Source organism: Uloborus diversus, chromosome 7 (genome assembly GCF_026930045.1).
Source record: "Uloborus diversus isolate 005 chromosome 7, Udiv.v.3.1, whole genome shotgun sequence".
Taxonomy (NCBI): domain Eukaryota; kingdom Metazoa; phylum Arthropoda; class Arachnida; order Araneae; family Uloboridae; genus Uloborus; species Uloborus diversus.
In genome coordinates, this window is record NC_072737.1 from 71,922,750 (window position 1) to 71,934,666 (window position 11,917).

Here is an 11,917-nt window from a genome sequence, read left to right on the forward strand (position 1 = left end):
TTCGAGCTATGGGAAGTTTTCAGAACAGTCTCAAGAGTTTGGGACCCGATGAAAACTTCAAGATAAAGGAATATTCGAGTTATAAGCTTCGAGTAATCAAGATTCGACTGTACTAAGAGTTTATTTATCTAGCTTCTGATTGTGTGCGATTTTTCTTTCAACAGATTGAAGCTCTTGCTGAGGTTGTTGAAGGCCTTCATCATCATGATTTCGACCACATTGAAATCTACATGGACGGCGGCATCCGACACGGAACTGATATCTTCAAAGCACTGACCATTGGTGCCGATGCCGTATTCATTGGCAGACCTTTCGCATGGGGCTTATTGCAGAGCGTAAGTAGAAATTTGCTTCCTTGACTCCTGTTCACTTTCCGTCTTCTTCTTCTTCATAAGCTCCCGGACTCCCGGACAGAGCGGTCTCGGTCATCTCGGCCCCATCTTGATCGATTTCACCGTAAAAAAAAACGTTTAACCTTACTCCGTAAAAGCATTGGTAGCTTAGCTGCCTCCATAGCAATGGAGTAACTTAACTGATAAAGATGGTGTAAAGCTCATACGTTGCACCAGCTTTATCAGTTACTAGGGGTACCCGCACGGCTTTGCCCGTAATAGAAAATTAAAAGGTCATTTGGTTAGCTTGTATATTTACAAATAATGGATGATGAATTTCTCGCCGGTTTGCTATGTTCATTAGCTCGCCAATGTTCCACGTTATGAAAATTTTCTCGGTAAAATGTTCTTAAGGGTCAAAGTACCTTTCAAATATATTTTTTTAAATTTAAGTAAATTTTATTTTTCTTTGTAACCATAACATGCATACTTATTTCGTAATCAATAATTTATATTCAAAATTTAAAGGTATTGCCTACTTTTTTAAAAAATTCAAAAAATTGAGGACAATTTCAATTTTTCGAAATCCCTAAGGCTTTTTTATTTTTGCACTAATTAAAAAAAAGTTTTTTTTCTAAACGATTACTATAATGATCTCTAAAAATCTGTGCATTCATTTGCTTATGAGTTTTTTTAGAAAATTTTCTGTGATTAATTATGTAAAAAATCAAATTAAAAAAAAAAAAAAAATTGGTTTTTAAAGGTTTAACGTGCTCTAAACATTTGAGTAATTTATAGAATGCTTATCCAATGTACAGTTTTGTCAAATATGTTACCTCAATTGCAAAAAGTATTACTTTAAAGCTGTATCTTTAATAGAAAAAAATCCTTAGGGATTCTAATGACATGAACACACGCACAAAAAAAAAAAAAAAAAAACCATCATCGAGAAGAAGCAATTTAAAGTTTTTCTTTTGTATAAGAACACATAGCGAGCATGGCCTAAAACCACTCATAACTTTTTAAATATTTGAACTAAAGCAAGGAAACTTTTCCCCTGTGTTCAGAATAATTTTTAGTTTTGAAATAAACAATAAAATTTTTTTTGATCGTTTCATCATTTTTGAGGTACTGTAACCTCTTAAAATTGTAATAGAAAAAGAACAAAATCGAATTTTCAAAAAATAGCTTCGAGGTGCACACACCCCATGCTACAAACTAATTCTGTGTCAAATTTCATGAAAATCAGCCGAACGGTTTAGACGCTATGCGCGTCACTGAGATCCGGACAGAGAGATTTTCAGCTTTATTATTAGTAGAGAAGTTACTCATTGCTATGGAGGAAGATAGCCGCCTGGAATTAGGTTACACAAAGTGCAAAATGCTGCCATCGTATTTACGGAGTAAAGATACACATTTTTTTAGTGTTGGAGTCAACATCTATTTACATCAAAGTTCTTTAACCACTTGTACATCCATATTGCAAAATGACCTGTCTTTCTTCTTCTCCCTTCTGGTTTTTGAAATGTAATTTTTTTTACCGGATTTTCATTCCCTTGCCTGTAAATATAGCCAAACCCTCTTAGTTAATTGCCTTCAATTACCTTAACTAACTTAGGTTCTTTAAACTTCTTCAATGATTTATATTTATATTTCATCCTTTTTATTTTAAAAAAAAATGTTCTTAACAACAATTATGCCATTGAACCGGATGTTCTTAAAGAATAGTATTCGCACTTTTGGTGTACTTATGAAAAATGTTGAATCGATTTAAAATTTCCTCTACGCAATTTCACACGAACTATTTGCTGCTCTAATTTGAAAAGTTATAAATTGATACTGAAGGTAAGAGGTGATTAGGCTTATTAAGCTTCCAATGAAATAAATTGCATCATGAAATTTTTTTTAAAATAAGTTCTATTGAAATACCCATGATTTTACTTTAATGAAACGTTAGAAATCTTTAGAGCTTTGATCTAAAGACAGTTCTATTGCTGCCATTTTTATTATTTCTAAACTTTTGAAACTTAATTTACATAATGCACTTTTTACAGTAATATTTGTTAATTTTTCATAGATTGCTTTTCAACTTAATGTCGAGAATGGGAAAAACTATAAAAATATCCAGTCGACTAATTTTATGCAAATGTTAATAAGATAGCAAAAGAAACACCAAATACAACTTGTTTTTTGAAAGCTGAACGCATATTGAAACGATGTATCAAGTTTAGTAAGTAAAAGTACGAAGTACATCCTAAAAATAACTTGGCAAAATGATTTAATAAAAACATAGCTGAAAAATTGCTCAAAATCATTAACTGATAGGTGCAAAAGTTTATAATTTATAAAACAACTAAAAGTGCAATTTAAATAAATTGCTGAGTTTATTTTTAACCGGTTTAAACTCCTATAATAGCATAAAAATAAGAATTATCCCACTAATTTTCTATTTCTGTAACAGATTTTGGGAGCGCACATGCTCATATGCTCTACCCTTGGTTAAGTTTGAAGTTTCTGTAACTCTGTGTGTTTATTAAGATTTCATGAAATAGGTATTCAACATTTTCAAAGCAATTTTCTTTACTATTTATCTTGAATTAATGATGAAAATTTCTAATTTATGAAATTTTGAAGCTTAGTAACTTTAAAACTTTCTATAACATGCAAGGAAAATTTATGCAACTCATTTATTAACGGTGCTTTTTACAGGGTAGATGTGGTGTGCAGCGCGTCATTAACATTTTGAGACGAGAGTTCGAGAGAACTGTGACTCTTATGGGTAAGACATTACGTTTCTTTTTATTGTAACGAAAGTTATGAGTGAAAACTTTGAAACTTAAGACACAAGTAGGGTAGCAGCACCAGAAACAGACATGCTTAAGACATCGCTCTCAGGTTAACTCAATTTTCTGAGCCTTTTGATGTATTTAGACTTTTTGAACTATTTTTCTCTCATGCAACTACATCTCATTTAACGATTGGCTGCTTCTGGATCCTTTGAATTAGTTAATTCTATTTTTATACGCTCAATTTCGAAAACAAGTCCGACCCTCCAGTAACAGACACCAAAAATTCTAATGATATTCAGCAACAGATAGGGTGAGTAATGGACAGAATTCCCCTTTTTCTTCAAAATGTGCAAAGTTCTTAATTTTTATATCCAAAACCTTATTAAATTCAAAAGAACATAAAATACCGGCAGACCTCGTGGTGGCTTTTCATAACCTTCCACCACTGCCTTGTAAATACCAACTGGCTCATAAAATTCACTCTGATAACACTAGATGGTTGCACCGTATTCATGGGCCACAGCAACGTCAGTTTTATCCGCATAAAATTTTTATTATTTAAATTCAAACTTATGACTGTCTGTTACTGGTACCGTTACCCTACCAAAAAGAGAATCAACTTAAAAACGAGCTGATGTGTGCATCATATGACTTCCTTTTACTCCAATTTAATGTCATTTCCCCATTATTGGCAATTTTATTGTGATTCAATTGTTTACTCGCTAAATATCACCAGCAGTGGCCAAACTGAAACCAAATTTAAAAAAAAAAAAAAAAAAAAAAAAAAAAAAAAAAAAAAAATCCTCAAAATTTGTCGCCAAGTTGGCGACAAAACTTGGCAACCAAAAGACTGGCGATGTATCGCCAAGTGTCCAACAAATTAAAACACAACTTGAGTTTACATCGAAATTAACAATGATTTCCCCCCAAAAAGGGGGAAAAAAGACCCTTTTAGGAACATCCCAATGCAACAAAAAATAAAGGTGCACAACTAGACCCCACTAGGAGTTCACGTACAAAATTTCAACTTTCTAGGACATACCGTTTTTGAGTTATGCGAGATACATACACACATACATACACACATACGCACATACGCACATACATACGTACATACGGACGTCGCGAGAAAATTCGTTGTAACAAACTCGGGGGTCGTCAAAATAGCTATTTCTGGTGTCTGTACGTTCCTAGGCATATATCCACGTGTGGTCGCATTGAAAAAAAACTCAACATTCATTCGGGGGTGAGAAAAATGGAAATTAAGGCCGATTTTTGAGTGAAATTTTTTTTGCGAATACAATACTTCCTTTTTTGTAAAAGGAAGTAAAAAAATACTCAAGATAAAAGTTAGTGTGAAAACGTAACAGCTCTCATTGATGACGTAAGGGGCTTTCTTTGTTTTACATAGTAACAATTTTTCTGGAAGAATACATATTAACGTTTTCTTTCCTTAAATCTCAAAAGTGGGCTGGAGAAGAAAGTACGGACACCCAGCAACCGTTTGGTTAGAAAAACGAAATTTCAGAATCACGTTTGTACGTCTAAAAATTGACATTTACGAGAGATGATTGTTAAGTAAAGACTCTATTAGTAGAAAATAAGTTTCTACAAGGTAAAATAATAACAGAGTTTTTATGATGAAGGAAATTATTACTCTTACATATTGTATACTCATTTCTCAACATGTTGTTGTAGTTGTTGCACGCCCCAATTGGCTAGCAGTGCTAGACCTGGGCGGTCATTCCAAGCTCGTGAGCTTGCGAGATCGAGATTCTCGCTCACGTGATCGGTTGTGACGTAGAAGTGTCGCAAAGTAGTATTCTAATCTACTCGAAACTAGCCGCAAGCTAAGTTCGAGTAGATTAGAATACTACTTTGCGACATTTCTACGCCACAACCAATCACGTAAGCGAGAATCTCGATCTCGCAAGCTCACGAACTTGGAATGACCGCCCCAGATCCATGACATTTTGCAACCTCAAAAAATTCAACACCGTTAAAGAATCGTAAGCTACAGAAATTTTAGTTTTTTAGTCTTAATAAAAAACTAATGAAAATATACTTTGATAAGAGAACATATTTTTATGAAACAACCACACGTTTGAAATTCTGAATGTAACCCCCTATATTTCACAACTAGTGGCACCCGCACGGCTTCGCCCGTAATAGAAAAATTAAAGGTCTTTTGGTTTGCCTGTATATTTACAAATAATGTATGGTGAATTTTCTCGCCAATTGGCTTGTACCGACGTTACAGTTCCACGTTATGATAATTTCGTATCTCGCCAATTGGCTTGTGCCCATGTTACGGTTCCACGTTATGATAATTTCGTAATTTATGATAGTTTTTTTCTTAAAATTGGAATAAAAAAAGAACCACATCGAATTTTCGAAAAATCGCTTCCAGGTGCACACCCCCATGCTACAAACTTTGTGCCAAATTTCATGAAAATCGGCCGAACGGTCTAGGCGCTATGCACGTCACAGACATCCAGACATCCAGACAGAGAGACTTTCAGCTTTATTAATAGTAAAGAAAAAGAAAAGATATAAGTGATTTAAAAAGTTAGTCAAAAATTCCCAACATAGTATCGATATAATTGCTCCATGTTGTTTTATATTAGAAATGTAATTATTCATAACAGAATAATCTCTATTCCTAACATGAAAAAGGTATTTATCCTTGATTTTTTATAGTTTCATTAAAATAAAAGTAAAATTTTGAAAAAAATAACAATTAAAAGAAAAAATTAATACAAAAATAGGATACAGCACACAAACAAGCTGAAACACGTATACAGTCGTGCTTAATAAATGCTTGAGTATTTTTCTCAATTAATTGTAAACTACGATTAAGCAAAATCACACGAAATTAAGTTCATCTGTTCATTGGATGTTTTAGTAGTATTAAGCAAATCTCACAACTGAAAGTAATCATTTTCAATTTGTTGAGTACACAATTTCACACGTTTCAAATGTTTCTAATGTAAATAAAATTACAATGAAAAGTAATTTAAATTTTTTTACCCGGGATTTTCCGTACGAATTTGTATTAAAACTGTCTCATTTCGCATATATTTTAGGCTGTGACCTTGAAACTTTAATAAATTAAGCGTGATAGCTGGTCAAAATTTGATAAGAATACATGTTTGCCAACAATTTTATCACGCAACCGGATTTAGACAATTTCATCTTTCATATAGTTTTTATAAGGTGTTTTCGGCTTATCCCCAGTTTTGCCGACAGTTAAAATTTCCTCCCCTCTTAAGTATATCAAACTGTATGATTGAAACTGAAAAATATGGGGATGGGAACGGAAAGAAAGTTTGTGTCGGCGAAACTAGGGGCACACCTTTATTTCAACACATATAAGTGTCTTCAATATGTAAAAAGGACTTCTCAACGCTTTATAATGTGGAGCTATGATAAGCTAAATAACGAAAATAATGAAAATTGTTTTTTTCTGTCTTTCGTTCCTAAAAAAGAAGCTTTTATAATTTTAAAAACCTGCAATATTAAAAAATGGACAGTTTAGAGGGTTATACATCTGAAATTGACATCCTTATTAGTTTTTCTCATTTTAATTTCCTGGCGATTTGGATCTAGATTGGCAGAGAAATGTAAAGCATCAGACGGTCAAATGCATGCCTATTCGAGCGAATCCAGTTTTTGGTTTTGGCGAGGGCCATTAACAGAAATGGACGGTAATTGAACAAAATTCTCGGGTTCAAATAGGGGCTCTGGGAAAAGATTTCGAAATATATTTTCTCAAATCTCAGATTCAGAGTATATTTAGTCTCTTGGGGGGAGGGGACCCTATAAGACTCTTTCTGGGTTCACGCTTGTAGGGTACAACAAAGTGTGAATGCTTATGTAATTGTAATCTAGTATTTTAGATAAAACATCAATCTTTTGCTTTTGTATATCGATTAATTAGTCGAAGTTAGAGTTGTAATGACAACTTATTTTAGATGATCGATGCGTCTTTTTTACTGGAAACATTTATGTACACAGATACAGTCTAACTTCGAAAGACGTGGAATCTGGCAAACGGTCAAGTTAAAACGATTCCATCAGAATGAATCTAGCTGGGTCAATGGAAAATAGCAATGGAATTTTGACGCACGCGTTTTATAAGTTTACTAAAGCCTTTTTAATTTATTGTATCCTCTACGTTAAAAATGAGGGGAAACGAAGTTTCTACAAAAACAACACTAAAGAAATAAAATGTTTTCCTTTTATACGGAAATGCAAAAGCAAAATAGTATGTTCAAAATTATGTTGTAAAAAAGTAAATCAATTAATTTTGTGGTGAGAATATAGATTGAATGTAGTTTTGATTAAAGAAAAATATTGCCATAAACAAATTGTCATTTTTACAAAACTTCGCCTAATAATTCAATGGGAAAAGCGCACATCCGTAACGAACGAACTGTCACCCCTGAAAACTAATTGATGCTTCCTTTTCCGCCTTTAAACCGGATGTTTACATTTTCATATCGTCGGTAGCCCCACTGTACTTTAATTTGTCATTTATTTCTAGGCGTCAACAAGCTTAGCAACATTGTCCGCTCCATGGTCGTATCAGAAAACTACTTCCGTCATCGTTACGAATCAGATTACAGACGTCATGGCGACAACCACCATCATGGCGGCGACCACGATTCCGACAACTACCACCTTGTCTGTCCATTCGACTACGACCAGGATCATTTGAGCTCACTCAACGATCTCAGCATCGAAATCGAAATCGAAGACGTATCTCTCAGCGTCGATGGCAGCGTAAGCGGAGGAGTCGGCGCAGGAGTAGGAGTCGGTGTGGGTGCCAGCGTCAGCGCAGACGTAGATGCAGACATCTCCCTCAGCGAAGGAGACAGCAGCAGGTACGTTGAATCCTTAGAGCAGGACTTTGTAACTAGAGGGAGCAAGTTCAGTCATTGGCTAAAGAAACGATGAGGCAAATATCCCAAGTCACATGGTTTAACTATAACGAATGATAGACACGTTTTACAAGAAACGAGTGAAATAACCTGATTTCTTGCTACTTCACTTTAAAATAAACCACGTGACTTGAGATCCTTGCTTCAAGATTTGAAAGTTTCACTCTCTTTACCTTTTATCTCTTCTCAACGGTTGATCCCGACATGAAAGCATCGAATATTTGACAACACTTCTAAAACTTTGTGCTGATGTCTAGCAGGGAAAGTTTACGGCGACTCTATCAGCCCCCAAAATGAAACACGTTTTTCGTTTGATTGTCACGTGACATTCCCTGGCGTCGTGAAATTGTAATGAATAAAATGCCATTCGACGCTTTTTCCGTGTTGAGAAATGTTCAGCTTAACTCGAAATGACGTAACTAACTTAATAATAACTACGAGGATCAGCAATGAATTATCGCGCCAAGGGTAATGTCATATGACAATGAAGAATGTGATAGGTTTGCCCTGAGCTTTTCTCAAGATTCAAAAAAGAATTTGCTCCCTCTATTATACTCTATTTAGTGAAAAAATAAACAAAGTAAACTACTGGGTTGCCAGAAGGTTTGCCATTTTCGGGGATTTTCAAGCCAATAAAAAACACTCGAGGTCTACCTGGCACAGATTTGTTTGCGTTCACATCAAACATTTGGTAGATGCCACCAAACGGTGTATTTCTTTATTTACATCTAGCTTACCTTTTCTGCAAACGCAGTATACAATAACTTTTCTCCAGGTTTTAAACTCAGCTATCATTCAGAAGAATTTTCGAGATTCCAATACCGAATAGTTGTCCACTTAATCGAATTTGAAAACGAAGTTCTCTCTGAAGACGAGCCTGTTGATGCAATTTTGTGCTTTCGTAGCGTCAGTCTTTGTGATTTACGGCGTAATGGTTAGGCGCAGGCTTTCTACGCCTGTAGACCCAGGTTCTGACTTGGGGTGGCAAGTCGGTTGATTTTCGAGATGCAGTAAATCATCAGTGCCCATGTCGTATGATTATCAGACATGTTAAAGATCCCTTAGGCATTCGTTTGGCTTAGAATTCCTTCGACTAACTTAAATTCCTAGTGCAATTTCGCATCAAAAGAGAGCCAGGTGCCTCCATCTGTTTAAACTGGGCGTCTAAATTACCCTTGCCATTGACATCCTGCGACTTAATGGTGGCACATGAAAGACTGGATGCCGCATCGGGGGATCGCACTATGTCTGCTAAAGGCTAAGTAGCGTTAGAACGCAGCTCCTATTAGAAAAAAAAAGAAAATTCTTTTGTGATTTATGAAGCTAAGTGTTTAATTAATTTCTTTGCAGTTCCAGTTCAAGCAGTTCTTCCAGCAGTTCAAGCAGCGACGACAGCCTGGTGGACGTCACGGATAGCTTCAGCTTCAGCGACAGCAGCGACAGCCTCCTCTCCTCTAGCTCTTCCTCCTCCTCCTTCTCCAGCTTCGACATCTCCGCCAGCCTCCTCGGAATCGCCGGCATCAACGGCATCCACATCCACGCCGTCCGGGAGTCCGACGTCCTCGACTCCATCCTCGGCGAAAGCCTGGACTTGGGCACCGGCCTCAAACTCGGCTCCGCCGCGCAAGCCGAAATCGACGCCGACGTCTCCAACATCGTGTCCGCCATCGCTTCCGGCGACGACATCGGCGTCGACGCTGCCGTCGGCATCATGGCCGGTCACGTGGGAGCGTACGTCGACGCCGACGCCTCGGACTCTCTCCTCGCCAGGGCCAAGGTCGCTGCCGCCGTTGAGGCCGGCGTCAAGGCTGGACTTAAAGGTCACGGCGCTGTCGGAGCAAAAGCTGGCGCCCGAATACACGAACTTCTCATCGGAAGCCTTCCGTTCAGTGTTGCAAGTTCCCTATCTGGATCGGAATCCATTGATATCAGTGCCTCCGTTGATGCGTCTGTCGACGTTGATGTCAGTGCAGACGCTTCCGCCTAAAAATTATCACTTCAAAATAAAAGCAAGAACTGAGCAAATATTCATTGGGATGATTCCAAGCATTTGAGCAAAATTATTCTTTGTTGTTATAGTTTTGAAATTGCTTCATATTTTAAAAAACTTTTAGAAATATAAACGATTGAAAGTAATTAAAACCTTTACATAAATTTCTGCTGCAATACCTCTTTGATTCATGTATATATATATCTATTAAATGGCATTTTTAAGAAAATCGAACGAGATGTAAAAATTTCAGTCTGTTAAATTTTTTATGGTTTCATATTTTGCAATGCTATCCAATATAGTGGAACAATGACTGAAGATTTCAGTAATTTGTATTTTAAGACATTAATAAAAGCACGAAGTTGTTCTAAATCCGTACGGAGTATTTGTAAAATGTATTGGCAACAGATAGCCAGAGCTTCAATTTTAAACTATGCTTCTACTTCAAATTCGATTGGAAACTAAATTTCTTAATCCCGATATCAGTTTCGAAACTGAAGAGTCCCTCCCCCTCCCTCCTGCTAAGTTCTCAGGCTGCCGTTTTCTTACACGGACCCAACGGAAAAAGGAATGTTGCGCCCCTCAAAAAAATTAATTTAGAAAATTAAAACATTCAAACGTTGTTAGCGACAATTATTTTGTTGAATTAAAGTAATTTTGCTTTCCAGTCTACCTACTTATGTATCTCTCTCTCTTCTGAGTCTTTTTTTTTCTTTTGTTCCCTCAATTGTGCCGGTGTATGAGCGAGAAAGAACAGTATATTTTCGGAGAAACGAGCTGATGTGTGCATCATATGACTTCCTTTTACGCCAAATTAATGATAATAGCGCTTTGGAGTAAGCAAGGAAACACTAAATATTTCCACCCCTACTTTCTTACGAACCGAAGCAAGAAAAGTTTTACACACATTTATTTCCGCATTATTGGCAATTTTAATGTAATTTAAATATCACCAACATGGGCCAAATTAAAACCAGACTTAAAAATTTAAAAAAAAAAAAAAATCGCCAAATATTTCGCCAAGTTGGCCACAAAACTTGGCGGCCTAAAGCTTGGCGATATATCGCCAAGTGCTTGTCAAAATATAACACCACTTGAGTTAGCATTGAAATTAACAATGATTTCCCCCAAAAAAAGTAGTAAAAGAACCTCTTAGGAACATCTGAATGCAATCAAACGGGAAGGTGCACAACTAAACCCCACTAGGAGTCTACGTACCAAATTTCACTTTCTAGGACATACTGTTTTTGAGTTATGCGAGATACATACACACATACACACATACGCACATACATACGGACGTCACGAGAAAACTCGTTGTAATTAAGTCAGGGATTGTCAAAATGGATATTTCGGGTGTCTGTACATTCCTACACTGTTATAACCAGAGGTTCCAGACGAGTGAATATATTCCCCCTAAGGTGAAAGCATGGTGCCCAAGGGTACAATACAAGCCAGGAAGTAGAGCAGAGGTGCGAAAACAGCAGACAATCGTAGACAGGGGTACCAAAACAACAAGCAATCGCAAAATGACTTGCTAGCGCATGCACTTCCGGCATACATTCACCATTCAACCACTTCAATATGGCGAACGAATGATAGTTTGCATCTATGCGTGGCTTCTATGTCTTTCACATTGAATGAAGTACACTATTGGATTAAATCTCAACTTTTCTAGGATAATTCTTTGAAATAACAAGTAAGTACATCTTTTGATTATTCTGTAGCTTTTAGGGCTTTCAAACATAGTTAAAAGTACGTTTAATGCTTTTCAGTTACCGTTAATCCGTTACGATACCGTAGTACCGTTAGTTGTTAATTTTCAGTTAACCGTTACTGTCGTGAAATTTCCATCATTCAAAA

General features: G+C 36.3%; 1 protein-coding gene across 1 annotated transcript in view; it reads left to right on the forward strand.

Annotated features, from left to right (window-relative positions):
- LOC129226016 (uncharacterized) overlaps nucleotides 1-10,426 on the forward strand; it is a 29,619-nt gene extending 19,193 nt beyond the window's left edge. The window contains exons 9-12 of the mRNA XM_054860591.1: nucleotides 165-335; nucleotides 3,042-3,111; nucleotides 7,668-8,007; nucleotides 9,415-10,426. Of these exons, the coding sequence (XP_054716566.1) occupies nucleotides 165-335; nucleotides 3,042-3,111; nucleotides 7,668-8,007; nucleotides 9,415-10,051 (1,218 nt within the window). The 3' untranslated portion in view covers nucleotides 10,052-10,426. The remainder of the gene's footprint in view (nucleotides 1-164; nucleotides 336-3,041; nucleotides 3,112-7,667; nucleotides 8,008-9,414) is intronic.
- The last annotated feature ends 1,491 nt before the right edge of the window (nucleotides 10,427-11,917 follow it).